This window comes from Rhipicephalus microplus, chromosome 6, assembly GCF_043290135.1.
Source record: "Rhipicephalus microplus isolate Deutch F79 chromosome 6, USDA_Rmic, whole genome shotgun sequence".
Classification (NCBI taxonomy): domain Eukaryota; kingdom Metazoa; phylum Arthropoda; class Arachnida; order Ixodida; family Ixodidae; genus Rhipicephalus; species Rhipicephalus microplus.
This window is the reverse complement of record NC_134705.1, coordinates 162,414,785-162,433,711: the sequence shown is the minus strand read 5'-3', so window position 1 is coordinate 162,433,711 and position 18,927 is coordinate 162,414,785. Positions and strand designations below refer to the sequence as shown.

At 46.4% G+C, this 18,927-nt stretch overlaps 1 protein-coding gene and 1 pseudogene across 3 annotated transcripts in view; one reads left to right on the top strand and one right to left on the bottom strand.

Moving 5' to 3' along the window:
• spn-E (tudor domain containing 9 protein spindle E) overlaps window positions 1–18,927 on the bottom strand; it is a 176,914-nt gene that overhangs the window by 53,971 nt on the left and 104,016 nt on the right. For all 3 annotated transcript variants that reach the window (XM_075866907.1, XM_075866908.1, XM_075866909.1), the window contains one exon: window positions 16,897–17,315. In XM_075866907.1, coding sequence (XP_075723022.1) covers window positions 16,897–17,315 — 419 coding nt within the window. The remainder of the gene's footprint in view (window positions 1–16,896; window positions 17,316–18,927) is intronic.
• Window positions 1,900–3,102, top strand: LOC142765622 (histone-lysine N-methyltransferase SETMAR-like; annotated as a pseudogene).

Sequence of the window (18,927 nt, the reverse complement as noted above, 5' to 3'; positions counted from 1 at the left end):
AAAAGAAAAATGAGCATATTTGTCATGACCTCTCTATATATCTAAAAGGGAAAGAAGTGTATACTTAAGGGCTCGTTTTTCCGTGTTTCGACAAAATATTAATGAGAGCTAACAAGGTCAGAACAGACAATAATGCCAAGGAATGTATAGGGTAAGTTATTAGAACCAATGTAATGTAAATAAGAAGAAAGAAAAGTGGGTAAAAAAATAAATTGCCATGAGCAGGAATCAAACCTACGACCTTCGAATAACGCGTTCGATGCTCTACCATTGAGCTATCACAGCGGCTATCCCCCCAGCCAATTTATTGGGTTTATATGTGAATTTAAACGTGGGAGTGTCAGTCAGCGCCATCTGTAGCCATGGCAGCGAGAATGGAACACTCTTTTATGAGCCTGTGTGGCGTCACGTAGCACGTGAACTTATTACGAGCTGGCAGCTGACAATAGTCCCTCGCATACAACCTAACGGCACCAAGTCTGCCAGTACGAGACCCTCGTTAATGAATAAGGAAAAGAAGTGTATACCTAAGGGTTCGTTTTTCCGTGTTTTGACACAATATTATTAGAACATTAGCTATTAGAACCAATGTAATGAAAATAAGAAGAAAAGTGGGTGAAAAAATAACTTCCGCTATACATACCTTGGAAGCAAGATTGAATAGTTGGAGCATGCAAGCCAGTATAACAAGCTTTTACACTTAAAAATGATGAAAAGATGGAAGGGTAACATGTTCATTTAATCTTGCAGTTTAACTTTCCAAAATCACCAAGATATGATTATGAGAGAGGCCATAGTGGAGGGCTCCAAAAATTTGTGACCACCTGGGGTTCTTTAACGTGCACCGAAATCTGAGCCCACAGGCCTACGGCATTTTCGCCTCATCGAAAATGCAGCCCCTGCAGCCGGGATTCGATGCAACGACCTGCGGGTCAGCAGCAGAGTACCTTAGCCACCAGACTACACCAGCGGGGCTTGCAGTGGAACTTCGCGGCAGCACAGACTTACTTTGGATAGGTGTTTTCGCGGCTAAGCACCCCCTCCACTGCAGTAAAACCACCCTCAGAGGGAGGTTGCAGGCGGACTACTACACTGCCTGTACTCGCATAATGAACCCAACAGCCCCCAGTTTGGTTCTTGAAAAAAAAAAATGTTTCTTAACGTATCTGTGCATTTTATTTCTGTGAGGTTTTCAGTGCCGTTGGCAATCGCAACAACGTTAAACTCCGCCATTATATTACAAAATAACGGTGGAATAAAAGACAAAAAATTAACAACTGTGCTAAAGAGTTGCGAGCAGTGCCAGCGCAGGCGACGACAATCGAAATTTATAAGTCGTGCCTTTAGAGGCAGTGCACCATCTGTTGAGTGCAGTAGAAAACTTGAGCCTATAGCGCCACAAGAGCACAGTGGTGCGAAAACAAAGCAAAACAGAAAGCACAGTGCGACGTGCACCTGTAATGTGCGTGCGCCGCCATCAGACGTGCTTTTGTCGATGATCGATCGGTTTGCTAGCAAAATAGCCGGTTTTGAACTTGCAGTTGGTCGAGCATGTGCTGGAGCATGAGAAGCCAGCGGCTAGACGACCCCTTTCAACGTCGATCCGGGCACATTGAATTGTACACGCGCTATCCGCACAGCTGCACCACAGGTGCCGATACCCTGCGGCAAGTGTCCTGGCAGGCGCAGCTGTGCGGAGAGCGCGTGTACATGCTCTTTCGCCCTCCATTTGCGTGTGGCAGGGTCCCAGCACATGTGGCGTAGCTGTGCGGATAGCGCATGTACGAGGTCTCTTAGAAAAGTATCTAACCTTATTTTTGTTTTGCGAGCACCAGATGAATTTGAAATGCGCGTTTGCATTAGCTGACCTTGAACCTTCGTGCGCATGTGTGAATTTTTTCCCGCCTGGCAACAGCAGCCGTCACTGGGACGCAGTGTTTGAGTGAGGTAGTGCGCCATGCTCTCGTCGGTTTTTCACTGCAAGAAAAATGACAGAGCAACTGGAGAAGCGCTACTGCATCAAAATTTGCCAGAAAGTGGGCGACAGGCAAGTAGAAACCATTCGGAAGATCAAAATGGCTTTCAGTGGAGACGCTATGAGCCGCACACAGATTAAGGAGTGGTACAACCGACTTGAAAGACGGTCGCACACTGGTGGAGAGTGAGACACGCTTCTGTCGACCATCAACATGTCGAAATGACCAGGTCATTGCCAAAGTGAACGCTGTGGTGATGCGGGACCGTCATGCGACTATGCGGGAAATTGTGGGCATCAGCACTTTCTCTGCACATTCCATTATGACCAAAGATTTGGCCATGAAAAGAGTTGTGGCAAAATTTGTGCCGAAACTGCTCACGGTGAAGCAAAAGCAACTTCGTGTTGAAGTCTCACAGGATATGCTGGATTTCACAAGCATTTACCCCAAGTTCATGAACACCGTTATTACTGGTCAAGAGTCCTGGGTGTATGGGTACCACTCTGAAACCAAATCCCCGTTGTCACAGTGGAAGCATTCCAAGTCACCAAGACCAAAGAAGGCCTGCCAAGTGCGCAGCAACGTCAAATTGATGCTGAGTGCTTTCTTTGACTCCCACAGTGTGGTACAGCGCAAGTACGCACCACAGGATCAAACAATCCAGAAAGAGTCTACAGGGATGTCCTCCGTCGCCTACATGATGCGGTGCGGCGCAAAAGACCCGAGTAGTGGTCAACAGGAAAGTGACGCATCCGTCACGACAATGCTCCTTTCTGTACATTCCTCACACTTGGTTCAGACTTTTTTGGCGAAAAATCAGACTCCTGTAGTTCAACAGGCCCCTTACTCTCCTGATATGGCCCCCTACGTCTTCTGGCTGTTTCCCAAACTCAAGAGCACATTGAAAGGAGAGCAATTACAGACAAGGAAGGACATTATGACTGCAAAGACAGCTGAGCTAAACTCCATTTCAAAAGAGGCCTTCTTAGAATGCTTCCAGCGATGCCAGCATCGTTGGAAGAAGTGTGTGAAGTCCCCAGGGGGATTAGGTTTCCAACGCTCCAATTATGCCAGTGTTTTTTCTTTCACTAAGAGTCGGATACTTTTCTAACAGGCCTCGTACATACTCTTCTGCCCTCCGCTTGCGTGCAGCAGGGTCCTGGCACGTGGGGCGCGGCTGCATGGATAGCTGTACATACGCTCTTTTGCCCTCCGCACGCACATGTGGTGCAGCTGTGTGAATAGTGCGTGTACCACTTCAGGCTAAAGAGAGGTACCTCACACATTTCGCGGGCCAAAGCACGAGCAGCTCCCCTTGTGAAGATCGAAGTTCTTGAATAGAGGCTCCCTGGTCCTGCCACTCAATTGGAGGCTAGCAGTGGTCGGATTAGTTTTTTGATACCGTCATGCAAAATTTTTACTGTTGTAACTTCCTTTACTTTTTTTTCCTCTTGCGTAATGAACCCTCCCCCCTAATTGGCATCAACTTCATGTGCTGAGTTAGCATCAACGTCCAGCTCAGCGGCATGAAAATTCGGGAGAACGTGGCGGACACTGCGACTACGAAAGCATGCCATTTCCCTGACAATGGCAGTTGTTCGTATAAGTCCGCACCCGTACCGCTTTGCGCCCTTGCACTTCAGTAGGATGTTTGGAAACAACGGTCCTGCGTGTTCACTTGCCCTTAGCCGCAAGTTGTGTTCCACAAGAATTTCCGCGAATTTCGCGCGGAAGGCACTGTGTTCGCAGCTCTTTTGTAGAAAACTTCCAATGTTGCTCTGCCCTTCCGCAGCTCAAATGTAGTTATGATGTTTCTGTAAAGTGGTATGACAGCTTTGCTGCCGTGCGAAATGCTTGCATCACAGGAACATATGGTACAGAATCCGTACTTGATATATTTTTGCAAACTCGCAAAGCACTGAATCTCAGTTGTGTACGAGACCAGAAACTCTTGCAAGTGCTTATTCTTCATTTCTGACACTGCCATACAGCTTCCAACTGAATTCGGGAAAGCACCGACAACCACATAACAAGCACAACTGACGCCTCGGCAAGTGGCATAGGCCCAGCGTACAAAACGTAGAGGCAGAGAGATCCAAAAGTTGCAGTACCTTTTCCCTTGCCTTCTTTCAGTACGGTGGGGTCTCGCAGCCACTGGCCTTTGCCTAGATGCATGGTACTGCAGTGCCTAAAATATACTTAGCGGTACTCTATGGTACTTGCCAAATGTGCTCCACCCCATTCTTATTCTTCTAGTTGCTTCAATCTCAAAGCACTCTCAAATTATGACAGGTAGATTGCCACTATCCCTCAAGAGGAAGGTATATAACAGCTGTATCTTGTCGGTACTTAGCTTCGGAGCAGAAACCTGGAGACTTACAAAGAGGGTTCAGCTTAAATTGAGGACGACGCAGCGAGCAATGGAAAGAAAAATGGTAGGTGTAACCTTAAGAGACAAGAAGAGAGCAGAGTTGATTAGGGAACAAACAGGGATTAAGGATATCATAGCTGAAATCAAGAAGGAGAAATGGACATGGGCCTGGCATGTAGCGCGTAGACAGGATAACCGCTGGTCATTAAGGGTAACTAACTGGATTCCCAGAGAAAGGAAGCGGGTTAGGGGGAGACAGAAGGTTAGGCGGGCAGATAAGATTAAGAAGTTTGCGGGTATAAATTGGCAGCAGCAAGCACAGGACCGGGTTAACTGGCGGAACATGAGAGAGGCCTTTGTCCTGCAGTGGACGTAGTCAGGCTGATGATGATGATGACTCTATGGTATGGTTATAATGGACTAGAAGTGTAGTGGCAAGTGCCCTTCCGCAGCACCGCAACTGTTGCAGCAGGAGAGGCTGACGTACGCGCGTTTTTTTTTTTTCTTTTTAAGTTACTCTGCAGCGGCGGTCCCTTTTCGGAAGACTTGAGATAGCATTTGTCCAATCGGGAGATTAAGTCGAGGAAGTTAGGTCGAAATTCAGGTGGTCTCCCAAACAATTCGGGAGAGTTGGCAAGCATGTGTGCGTGTGTGTGTATGTATATATATATATATATATATATATATATGTGACCTATGAAGCGATGGTTGGTAGAAGCTGAGGAGGAAGAAGATCAGAATGGAATAAACGTGAGTATGAGCCAGGCCACGTCACCCATTCATCGTAGCGTCACACAAGTCGACAGGATGAAGACCTGGCAGCCCCTTCATCAGTCCCTCATCATCTACGCAGTTCTCCGCAAGACACCCTGACCACACATGGACTACCGTACAAGCGCCTAGTATTACGCATCGGCCAGCATCATGTCAGAACCATCTGCTGACCTTGACATCCCCAAGTACACCGGATCAGCGGACGACGGACCCGTAGAAGACTGGTTCAACCTCTTCGAGCTCCACGCCACCGCTGCATCATGGTCGGAACGGGAGATGGTCATCAACTTTACCGACTACGTCTCCGGTGAGGCTTTCCAATTTTACCTCACCGACATATTTGAAAACGACGAATCATGGCAAAAAATCAAAGAAGAAATGATCATTCGATTTAAAGATTACGATGAGGATTCACTTACAACCCGTGATCTGAAGGCAATCGATCTCAGTTGTCACAACCACCAGCAGTCTTCAAGCACTAAAACAGCCAAATCGAGTCGGCCATTCCCATTCCGACAAGACCTCTTCAAACATCCGCTCACTGAAAGACATCAAGGTCTATTTCCACGAAGAGTTAATCTTCCACTTTGTTTTGCTACGGAACGACAATTGACCTCTACATCATTACTGCACCATAGGACTCGTGTTACCGAACCATCCAGTGCACTGTACTCCCCGCATCATACACTTGGCCCATCACCTGGTTTTCCGTCACTTTGCTCTTCGGTTACTGACAACGCCCACCTCACGCCTCACACGCTCGCTACGGTTGGTATACAGCTGAGGAACTCCGAATATACTCAGCCAAGCCCAGGGTCTACCGTCCATATTCATGCATCAGAACAGTCAACCGGCAAAGTTGCGCAGACAGAGAAACAATCCCAAGCAAAATCCGACCAAATCAAGCGTTTGTCAGTGTCGCCGTCGAGTTCCCAGCCACCTAAGAGTCCAAAAAACACAGTAGGCTTGGAAGAATCAACTCTCAAGCACTGCCCTGTACCAGAAGCATCTATTAAGAACGGCGTTGCAAGAGCCTCCAAAGACCTCCCTGTCGATTCTAGTGCACCACCTTCATTTTCTTTCGAGAATCGCGACAACCCAACGACTACCAACTATCTACTAGTCACATCAACTATGAAGAAAAAGCAGGCTCGTGTTACTAAAGGAGTACCACCTCGTAAGATTCCGCAACATCAGCAGTGCCATCAAGAACTCGAAGAACTCCGGAAACTACGGCAGTTACATCAAGCACAACGACGAACTAAAATGAGATCACAAGCAGATCTGTGGCTTAAGGATGGTCGTCAGAAACGACACCAACTAAAGGAAAGGCCAAGTCAACATTTGAGCCATATTCGTAGAAGGAAACGTCAAGGAAGTCTTCTGTACGAGATATCAAGGCTTCATGTACAATCCTACCGATGGAAATACCACCACAGAAAACCACGAAAGAGACTGAACGTTACCATTTGCAAATTGCAGGTACATAGACATCGTATCATCAACTTTGGATCTCGCGAACGCAATCCTGAAGCAATGCTTCTGTCTCAGCCACGACAAAGAATACAGCACCCGCGGCAGAAAACTCGGCGCCTACGACGTCCGACCTTCAAATGCTACAAGGACGTCCAGCATCGTTGGGTCTTCGCAGCTGCTGAAGCCGTGTCATGGTCAGTGCAGTTGTGCAGGACGCGGTTATCTTCTCCAGAACGCCACAGTCAGCCTCGCCCACCAGAACTCCTGCGTAAACCGGAGTGCTGCACTATCTCCTGAAGTCTTTGAAAGTTTACGGAACTCCCCTGAAGCATAGAACCGATTATGAATTTTGACATTTGTGACTTTTCAATCTCTCCTTGTTTACTACTTCTCGTTCGTAATTTGTGCCTTCTTTCGGGGGGAGGGGGAATCGTGTGACGTATGAAGCGATGGTTGGTAGAAGCTGAGGAGGAAGAAGATAAGAATGGAATAAACATGGGTATGAGCCAGGCCAAGTCACCCATTCATCTTAGCGTCACATTATATATATATATATATATATATATATATATATATATATATATATATATATATATATATATAGTAATGCCAAGGAATGTATAGGGGAAGTTATTAGAACCAATGGAATGTAAATCAGAAGAAAGAAAATTGGGTGAAAAAATAACCAGCCGTGAGCAGGAATCGAACCTACGACCTTCGAACAACGCGTTCGATGCTCTAACCACAGAGCTATCACAGCGGCCTTCCTTCCATCCTTTTTTTTTTTGCATTTATATGTGAATTTAGAAATAGGAGTGTAAGTCAGCGCCATCTATAAGCCATGTGATGAGTGTGAAACACTCTTTTATGCGCATGTTTGGCGTCACGTAGCACATGAACTTATTACGAGCGTGCAGCTGATCAATAGTCCCTCGTATACAACCTAATGGCACCAAGTCTTCCAGTACGAGACCCTGGTTAATGAATAGAAGTGTATACCTAAGGGCTCTTTTTTTCGTGTTTTGACACAATATTAATGAGATCTAACAGACAGTAATGCCAAGGGATGTATAGGGTAAGTTATTAGAACCAATGGAATGTAAATTAGAAGAAAGAAAAGTGGGTGAAAAACCCACTTTTTCAAAAACATTGTCCGCGGGCTCCAAACATTACAAATGCTTTCTTGATGGCGTGTTCACTTTTAATGAAGTTCATATCGCACCCGGGAATGTGCTGAACATTCTCTCATGCTTGAGTGGATCCAACTCGTGCGGAATTGACGACCCAGAGCGCTTTTTCAGCGACCGAGCATGTTAGTGCTCTACTCATTTCGAGGCTACCTCACGGCTGATATAAAGGGAGCTCTGTCCAATGGCAAGACGGACCGGACCTTATCGCGATCCATGAGGGACTAATATCCATCCTCCAGCCACTGGACGTAGTACTCAATAAACCCTCCAAAACCGCGTGCCCAAGCTCTATAGTGAGAGAATGCTGGGCGTAGGGCTCAATAAACCCTCCAAAACCGCGTGCCCGAGCTCTACAGTGAGTGAATGCTGGGCGACAATCCCAAGACTCTCGCTGGCCGCCTACGATGTCCACCGCTCGCGACAGTTTGTGGCTCAGTGTTGTCAGCTTGGAAATCTCTCTTGGAAGAGAAGGTCCACAAGTCTTTCCACAAATGCTGCAATGGTAACACATTGGAGGGCACGGAGGACGATGCACTTTACGACGTAACTAGTGAGAAACAGACGCTTTCCGGCTCAAGCTAGGATGAGTCCGTGTGAAAGCGCTTTGTGGCCTTCTGGCATAGTGGTAGGTAGACTGGTCTTTGGGACCAAAAAGCGACAAAAAAAAAGTCATTTTTTTTAATTGAAATATTGAGTTTCTGCAAGTATTTTTCTGTCTCTCTGCAAATTTTCACACACCAGGAAGTGGCAATTTTTCTGTAATGTCATTCTAACTGTCCAGATTCTTGTTGCTGTTAACATGCAGAACCTGCAAAAAATGCGGAACCGACTTCGAGGCTTCTTTACAATTTTCCGGTGCCTGTGTTAAACGCTCTGCTAGAAACTTATGAGCACCTTTATGAGGATTGGAAAACATGCGCACCATGATTGTCGCTTTTTGAAGAAGCTGCGTGTTTTCAGTTTTTTCCATTTTTCGCAAAAAATTAATTTTCGACTATTCAACTTTGAGGCCTCAATATCTGCAGCTAGAGCAGGTGCAACAATAATTCTTTTTGCAATGTAAACCTGTATGAGTGTAGAATGCAAGTATGGGAGCAGAATTTAGAGAAAAAGCCTTTTTAAGTAATTACTCATCAAAATTGTAACACCATTCCAACTTATTTTGAATATGGATAGTTCATTTTGCTGTAAAATAACCAAGAAAGGCCTAAGAGCAAAAACACTCTTGCATACTTTCAATCTATAGTCATTAGTCTATGTTGGCATGTCTTAAATATCACTTTTAATTATGCACTTTTTTTCTATGGTGGCCTTAAACAACACGAGGTGAACTTAAGTTATCTGAGAAACAAGATAAGTTATGGAAAAACTAATTAAATATTTGAAATCAGCAGAAAAAATGCATAATCCTGTGCAGTTTGATCCAGATCATTGAAGAAATAAACAAAAAGATATCCAAGACCAGTCGGCCCCCTTAACTAGATAAGATTAGTTTCGAAATGAAAAGAAACTTCACTGCAGCGCAGCTGGTTGTGTCGTTTATTTATCAAGGTAGAGGTGTGCCGCGATACTTTGCGATTTTTTAAAATTTCTTTAGAGATTCAAAGTTGGGGGGGGGGGGGGGGGACGAGAAGTCGACCATTATTCCAGTCTTTATGGTAGCTTAGCTCTCGACTATTCTATGATCTAATAATACCTAAGCAATAATGTCGGGAGAAGATACACTAGTGGCTCAACTCGTGTAAAAATAACGCTTTTGCAATCTGCAAGCATACTTACGGGGGTCGAAGTGTAAAATTTGATTGCCCAAATGAAATATGCAGGTAACATGTGAAAATCTCTAAACTTTTTTTTTTTCCCACGTTGCAGTCAATGGGGCCATAACACGATCAACCAACAATGTGAGGCCTTCAGCAAAAAAATAAAAAATAAAAGAAGAGGATCTGTTGAGCCTTTACATGTATGAAATATTGAATTTGAAAGAATATTTCAGAGCAAAGTAAGCCACTAAAGTCGCTGGTTATAAATCTGGTTCACAATCACAGCAACTGCTATTTTGCCGTGGCATGCATAACGACGTGTGCTTCACAAAGCAGAGCCATAGTTTGCTGCCAAATCAGCGGCACTACTTTGGTGCTCTTTGGATGGACTGTTCATTTCATTCGCCGCTAACTGGATGGAAGCTGCACATCCTGTTTTCCGTTATTCCTCCGCAATTTTTTTTTTAGATGTGCAGCGGTTTTTTGACTAGCCTGTGTAACACTGTCTCACAGCACCGAGGCGGTGTCAAGAAGGCCACACCTTCCCTCGCAGGGCTTGTGCGTGACGTCACACTCTCCCCAGCCTGCTCTGCTCGCCGTGCGTCATCTCTCTTACTTCGCCCTCTTCACCGCTCACAACCCTCGAGCCCGCTCCTCACGTCGACATCATCTCCCCACTCGTGCCACCTCTCTCCATCTGTCGGCGAGAAGAAGTCGTGGGTAGGCGCATTCGCGCACCGTCGTGTAGCTCAGCTGTTCTCCCGCAGTGCCGGCAATGTGGACAGCACGCCGCTGCTGGTCGTGCAAATCATGCCAATGGGCGGGACACGACCGGTGCGTGCTTTCCGTTAGTGTGCACATGCCTTTCCCGGCCATCGCCGCCACTGCAGATTAGTGAAGCCGATCGCGTTCACGAATTGCGACGTCGCGCCTGGAACACCGAAGAGGCGCAAGCCAGGGAAGCCGAACGCAAGCGTCGGCAGTGGAAGACCAATGACACCCAAGAAGGTGCGAGTCAAGAACGTCGATCACATTTGAGAAGAGACGGCGCGCGGGTAACACTGACGAAACGAGAGCAGAGAAAGCCAAGCGCAAGCGTCTTCAATGCGTCCCTCCTCCCACGTCTTTGCGTTTCAAACAAATGTTTACTCCAGTAAACGCAACACCGAGCTTCTCTTCAAACTGTTCTTCCAGCACCAGCGTCGATGCCCGTTTCAACTGCTTCGCATTTCCTTAAGGTTCCTTTCGAGGAGATGGTCCATAGTTTTTTTTTTTTTTTTGTAACGGAACTTTCACAACCTCCTACACAAATGAAAACAATGGATTGCACTACAGCACAACGAACACTGCCTCCAGACAACGGCCTGTGGCCAGGCGAATCTCGCGCAGCAAGCAGCTTGTAACATAGCCGCTTGTCAGCATGCGGGTTGATGATGATGATGTTTGATGTTTTGTGGCGCAAGGGCCATTTCACGGCCAAAGAGCGCCAGTTCATCTAACTAAAAATATGGACAATGATTGTGACAAGCGGCTGTATAAGGGCCATAAAATTCCTCGCGGTAAGGCGGGTAAAACCATACAACTAATAAAATCATGACCATGCCGTGAAAGGTGTGTGTGGTGTGAATAGGTGACGAAAGTTGGTGATAATGAAAAACGATGGTGGACATGTATGGCATTAGCACAAGTACCTCCCTCGTTCATACCCTTGCGTCCAAGGGCCTTGAGGCAAGTGCTTTCTTGTGTAGCCACCGCAGCAAAAACCTCTCTGGGGAGGTTGTGCTACGGAATGCCCGGGTATATAATATGAAAACTATGAATTTCTTTTAAAAACGCTAACAATGATTTGCGACTAAAAAGCGGTTCCCTACCGACGAACACTGCAGGGTGTAAAGATATATGTTGTCGGTAGGGTAATGGAAAATGTTGTTTTCTTAGAGTTTCTAAGTGTTTGCACTGGATTAACATGTGAAGGACTGTTAATGCTTCACCACATCTGTCGCACAATGGTGCATCGCCACCGGACAAAAGATATGTGTGGGTCGTGTATGTGTGTCCTATCCCGAGTCTCGTTAGTATTACCTCTGTATGACGCGATTTTTATACGGGCAGCCAATGACCAAGGTGTGGTTTAATAACGTGTAGTTTGACGACAGAAAATAGCGCAAAGAAACGGGGACACAAGATGAGGACACACGGCACAGGCGCTGTGCCGTGTGTCCTCGTCATGTGTCCCCGTTTCTTTGCGCTATTTTCTGTCATCACAATGCACCAACAAGCCCAAATTTCGACAGTGTTGACATGTAGTTTGTTTTGTGTGTGTGTATCCCACTTGCTCTGCCAGTATACCCTGAGGTTTCGTTTGAGAGACGGTTTAAGATCAAGGGCCGGGATTGATATGGGTGTAAGGGCAGTGCTATTGTGGACGGATGCAGCGAGCTGATCCGCCCTCAAGTTGCCTTGAATCTCACGGTGCCCTGGCACTCAGCACACTACAACATGTTGTTTGAGTGTGTATAGTGTGCACAATGGAGTAAAGCGAGACAAGGACTGGGTTTTTGTGTTTTTTAAGAGAGTGCACAGCCGTTACCACACTGAGGGAGTCCGTATAAATTACTGCTTTTTGTATTTGTAATTGCTGGATGTGTTTAGCTGCCACAAGTATTGTGTAAGCTTCCGCTGTGAAGATACTTGTGCCTGGATGTAGAGGGCCAGCATCCGAAAAGGATGGCCCGACATTAGCGTAGGACACAGAGAAGTTAGACTTTGAGGCATCTGTAAAGAACTCAGGACGTGTGTATTTGTGTTGAAGTTCCAGGAAGTATGTTCTGATATGGGCAATAGGTGCATGTTTTGTAACTTCTAGAAAAGACACATCACAGTCTATAGTCTGCCATAGCCACGGTGGCGGCTATGCTACAGGGGCCATTAGACTGTGTTCAAGTGACACTCCAGTGTCCTCAGCTAGACCCTTCAGGCGAACTGAGAACGGCTGCCTCATCGAAGGCCTGTTTTGAAACAGAATTGAGCTCGACAAATCATTAATAGTAGAGTATGAGGGGTGCTTCTTGTCTGCTTTCACCTTAAGGAAATAAACAAAGGACATGTAAGTTCTCTGCAGATCAAGCGACCACTCATTTGACTCAACATAAAGGCTTTCTACGGGGCTGGTGCGAAAAGCACCCGTAGAAAGGCGGATGCCCAAATGGTGCACGGGGTCCAGCATCTTCAAAGCACTTTGAGTCGCAGACTGATAAACGACGGCCCCATAATCTAAGTGGGTGCGAATGAAGCTTCTATATAGGTTCATGAGACATTGCCTGTCACTACCCCACCTAGTACGTGACGACACTTTTAAAACATTCATGGCTTTTAAACATTTTGTTTTTAGATACTTGATGTGCGGTACAAAGGTCAACTTGTTGTCCAAGATTAAACCTAAGAATTTATGCTCCGTATTAACAGACAGATGTTGACCGTTCAGTTCAATGTCGGGTTCTGAGTGCATGCCTCTCTTTCGGGAGAACAAGACACACGTGCTTTTTGTGGGTTCAGTCGGAATCCGTTTTCCTCTGCCCACGTGGAGACCTTGTACCTAGCTGAACCTGCCACTCACACATTGCCAGATTGCAAGATCTAAAGCCAAGCTGGATGTCATCGACATATGTACAATAAAACATATTGCGAGAAATGGACAATTGCAAGGAATTCATTTTGATAATAAAAAGTGTGCAGCTAAGTACACCACCTTGTGGCCCGCCTGTTTCCTGTACAAATAATTGGGAAAGAACCGTGCCCACTCGGACACGGAATGTCCGGTTTGACAGGTAATTTTCGATTATGTGAAACATTCTTCCGCGCACGCCAAGGTGGGACAGGTCTCTTAGAATTCCAAAATGCCATGTTGTATCATAAGCCTTTTCGATATCGAGGAATACAGAGAGAAAATATTGTTTATGGACAAAGGCGTCCCTGATCTGTGCCTCGATACGAACAAGGTGGTCTGTGGTGGATCTACTTTCTCGAAACCCGCACTGAAATGGGTCGAGCAAATTGTTTGTTTCAAGGATATGTACAAGTCGGCAGTTTATCATTTTTTCGAACACTTTGCACCAGCAGCTTGTAAGTGCAATACGCCTATAACTCGAAGGTAAAGAAGGGTCCTTGCCCTCTTTCAAAATGGGAACAATAATAGCCTCTTTCCAGGAGGTAGGGATATTGCCAGAAAACCAGATAGCATTTTTTCGTGTTTCGATTGGTAGGTTTATTAACATTTCATACACGACACGGTCAGAACCTGGGGCAGAAGTACTGCAGGAGTTTAGAGACGTTCGCAGCTCAGCTAGACTGAAAGCTTGGTTATATGCCTCGTATCTCGTGCATTTGTGTTCGAGTTTCTGCTTTTCTATTCTTGTTCTGTATTTTTGGAAAGTGTCAGTATAGCGGGATGAGCTGGACACCTGTTCGAAGTGTGCACTGAGGAAGTTTGCCTGATCTTTCAAGGTATCACCCTGAGTGTTTACGAGTGGAAGTGTGTGTACTTGTTTTCCTGCTATCCTACCGACCATGTTCCAGACTTTAGCCTCCTGTGTGTATGAATTGATCCCCGACAAAAACTTCTGCCAGCTTTCTCTTCTGGCCTGCCGACGCGTTCTCCTGCCTTGAGACTTTATTTTCTTGAAGGTGTCAAGATTTTCGGCTGTCGGTGAGTTCCGAAGCAGCCTCCAAGCTCTGTTTTGCTGTTTGCGCGCGTTTCGGCATTCAGAGTTCCACCATGGCACACGCCGTTTTCCTGGGTGTTCATTGGTTTGTGGGGTGCATTTTGTTGCAGCATCAATCAAAAATGCTGTGCCGGAGTCGACAGCAACATCAATGCTTAAAGTACATATGTCACTCCAATCTATACGAGCGATGGTATAAAACTGTTTCCAGTCGGCTCTGTTTGTGAGCCATTTGGGAACACGGGGTGGACACTCAGTCGCTGTAGTTGTGCTCAAAACTACGGGGAAGTGGTCACTTCCGTACTCAAAACTACGGGGAAGTGGTCACTTCCGTACAGATTACTGACGACTTTCCACCGGAGTAGAGGCACAAGAGATGGAGATACTATGCTTAGGTCTATGGAGGAGTAGGTGTTATTAGCGAGATTATAATAGGTTGGTTCTTTTCGATTTAGGAGACACGCGCTCGACAAGAGAAGGAACTGTTCGATCAGTCGACCTCGTGCGTCGCAACGAGAGTCTCCCCATAGCCTGCTATGCGCATTAAAGTCTCCAAGGAGAACATAAGGCTTCGGAAGTTCATCAATTAAAGAGTGTAAATCACGTTTTTGCAGCTGATAGATAAGAGGAATGTAAATAGTGCAGATTGTGATCAGTTTATCAAAAAGAACCGCTCGAACAGCCACTGCCTCAAGGGATGTTTGGAGTTGTAAGTGTGTGCATGCAATTCCTTGATTCGCTATGATGGCAACACCTCCGGATGATGTCATGGCATCATCACGGTCCTTTCGAAAAATAACGTATCTACGAAGAAAATTTGTGTGTTTTGAATTAAAGTGTGTTTCTTGTACACACAGCACTTTTGGTGAGTGTTCGTGTAAGAGTTCTTGGATGTCGTCAAGGTTTCTGAGAAGGCCCCTGACGTTCCATTGTATAATTTGAGTGTTCATGGTGAATGTAAAATAGTGCTGTGTGTACGAAAAGCGAGTGGCTGTTTAGACGGGGAATTTGAGTTCACTTAACAGGGCCGTCACCAGGCCCTGTTATTTGCTTTTTTGTTTTCTTGGCGCGCTCCAAGGAGCCACGCCGCTCTTTCGGCACCAAGGGTACCGACGTATCTATTGCCTCCTCAGAGGCACTGGATGCCCGCACATGCGGGCTATTAGTTCGGATTTTGGGCCTCGCCTGGTGAGGGGAGGCCTTGAGACCCGAAGACTCTGGAGTCTTCGGTCTCTGTTCGGGAGTAGGCGGTGTAGCCTGGGCTACAGCCGCCTTGGGGGCAGGTGCCACAGCCGACGGCTCGCTCTGCGCGGGCCGAAGGGGTGGCGAGGGCTGGTGCGGCGGTGCCCCCTGACGCGCCGCATCAGCGTATGTAGGTCCATAGATTGGAGCGACTCTTCGCCGTGCTTCCTTAAACGTAATGTTCTCCTTCACCTTCAATGTAATTATTTCTTTTTCTTTTTTCCAGTATGTGCAGGAGCGTGAATATGCGGCATGGTTTCCTTCGCAGTTTACACAGTGTGGCGGTTGTTTGCAGTTCTCAGACACGTGGCCTAGGACTCCACATTGTGCACAAGTCTGGCGACCACGACAGGTTTTAGAGCCATGGCCATACTTCTGGCATTGAAAGCAACGACGAGGGTTTGGTATATACGGCCTGATAGATGTCTTTGTGTACCCTGTTTGAATGGAATCTGGTAGTTTACTGGATGCAAACGTGAGTATCAAGTGTTTCGTTGGTATTTCCTTATTATCTCTTCTGATGATAATTCTCTGTACATTATTGACATTTTGGCTCTTCCACCCTTCCAAAAGTTCAGTCTCGGTGAGCTCAAGTCTGCATCAGATACCACTCCGCGAGTGATGTTCATGGATCGGTGTGGTGTTACGGTGATCGGTACGTTACCAACCGTTGAGAGGCTGTCTAGCTTTACAAATTGTGCTTTGTCCCGAATTTCGAGGAGAAGGTCTCCGCTAGCCATTTTGGTTACTTTGTATCCAGCCCCGAGAGTTTCAGTAAGACACCTGGCAACTACGAAAGGAGATACGGTCCTGGCTTGCTTTCCGGTTTTTTTCACAGTGACGTGGAAGTGGGGAAAAGTTTCTATTGGCTGGTTGAAGAAATTTATGTCGTCGGTGCGTACCCGCTTTAGGCCGGTACGATCAGACAGAAGAGGGAATGCTCCATGCATGCCGGTCTTATTTTTGTTCAGCAGCGTTGGCGGCCACCCACCACGGAGCCCAACAAGGGGACGCTGCAAGTTTGCAGGTGCTGAAAGCTTGCAGACGTCAGCCATACAACACTGCCATAACCCAATGCGCCTAGACCAAGGTAGGCTATTTGCACAGGGTTAACCCTTGCCGCCAGGAAAATTGGAAGTAAACAGAAGAGAGTAGAAGACAGGACAGATAGATAGTGAGAGATAAAGACGAAGATGTAGTCAGCATGCGGGTGTTTCAGGACTCTCAGGTGACTCACATGCCAATAAAAGTATCCGATACAATGCAGATTACGATCGTAAATTGCGTGTCATGGCCACTTTAAGGGTGCGTGTCGTACACAGGAACAAGTTACACCCGACAAAATACAGCAGCCCCACCCTGCAAAGACAACGCCGCAACACCCACCGATTTGACTTGAGCCGCCTCTTGCCGTCACCACCATTGTCGTCGTCCTCGTCCCTGAGCTGCTGCAGCCGCTCGAGCTTCTCCTTGGCGTCTTCTGGCCGAAACAGGGACAGCTCGAGGGGCATGCGCAGCTGGCGCATCTTGACAGCCGTGTAGACCGCGGGCAGGATACCGTCGCGGCGCTCCTTCTGCAGGAACTCTACTGTGGCGCGCGTTTCCTCAAAGACGATCTTCATGCGACTGCTGCAGGGGGCGAGCAGCGAACGAATGGCATGGTCGTATAGAACGCCTTGGTTCTGGGGGATCCCGCTGAGAGTGACCGAGCACAGCGGGTCCGTCATCAGACCCCGGCAGCACATTGCCTCATCAAGGTCCTCTTGGTAAAAATAATTGGGGTAGAAAGCCCCACAGATCACCATCTGCGTAAGAGTGGCCACGTGTGGAAGGAGCCCAGTAATAGAATAAATTATTTTCAGAAAAACTTCTTGCTTAAGATTCAGTGTGCACTCGAACTTCATTAAAAGGGGGTACGTGCCTTTCGAAACGAACTTTCTTGTCTCTGGTTGGATGCTAATGAAAATTGGCACAGACACTAAAAATAGCTTCACAGTGCTTCCATAAAAATTTCGAGGCGATAACACACAGAAACTTAATGAAATACAAATTATTTCTTGATTGAACCTCGTGGAGGGGCTAGCGGATATGTCAAATGACAAAAATAGTTGGTATTTACTGAATGCACGGCCAAATGCTGAAGGGGGCTGCTTTTTCAAAATAATCTTTTTGAAACACTAAATTTTGTAGTTAACATTTTCTCCAAGAGCACTGCAATGAGCACGCTTGCACTACAAACAAGAAACCCTAGAAAAATTCTTTAGGGAGTAAAATGAAAAACTAGGATCGCAACCCCTTGTAGCACAGGACAAGGAGCGTTACAAAACAGACTCAAAATCTGTGCAGTGGTTGCAGAGATATCTGCTCCACGAGCTGCGCACAATGCCCAAAAAAACAGTATTGGGAAAACTACGTTTGATGTTTCACATTCTCCTCACATCTCTAAATGACCTAAAAACTGATCTTAGGTTTGTCTTGTCATATTTGACTTCTCAGGCAACTGGCCTCTGCCCTGTGTGCATTCGATGCCTATATATATATATATATTTTTTTTCTTGATAACCTTTTTTTTTATCTAGAAAGAACAAATAAGGATTTGAAACTAAGTTCTCTGTATGAAGGAGTGGTGTGATAGTAGGCATGACAGAATAAATTGTATCTGAATATACTGAAATTATTTAGGCTTTTTTTCGGTTCAAGCTGTCATTAGCATAATTAGCTACTTCTTGATTACAAATAATCACTGAACACTTTTTTATAGAGAGGTTTATTGCATAAGACAAATGGCTCACACCATTATCAGCCTACAGTCAAACCTCCATATATCGAACGGCGCGGCGATCACGAAATAGTTCGATATATCCAGAATTCGATATAAAAAAATCACGAAAAAAATGCAACAGCTTGCTGAAAACAACCAACGAACCGTTCAAGCGTGGTGCAGTAAATACACACTTGAAGATTCAAACATAGTATGTATTGTGTTGGTTTAAAATATTGAAAAAGAGTAGCCTGCTTTTTGTTGGCAATGGCGTGTTTGACGACTGCGTCCTCAATATAGCCCAGGTGATCCATAAGTGATAGGCCGGTGCCTTCAATCGCGCCGCAGTGGCGGCGCACAAGGGCCAAGGCAGCTACGACCTCAGCTGATATCGGGAGCGGGGCACTATCAGCGCTTGCGGGATCCACCTCGGCAGAGTCTTCATTTGGCTGCTCAGCAGTAGCTTCGGCGACAATCTCCACATCCGTGAGCTCCGCCGTTCGGAGTTAGGCCTGTCGCGCACCACAGCGCGCAACAGGCCTAACTCCGAACGCACGAACACTGCGAGCACAACGACCGATGCCTGCCGATGCTACGGGGGAGGAGCTTGCAACAAGTGCGCAGTGTGCCGTCGACACCATAGAGACCGCAACAAC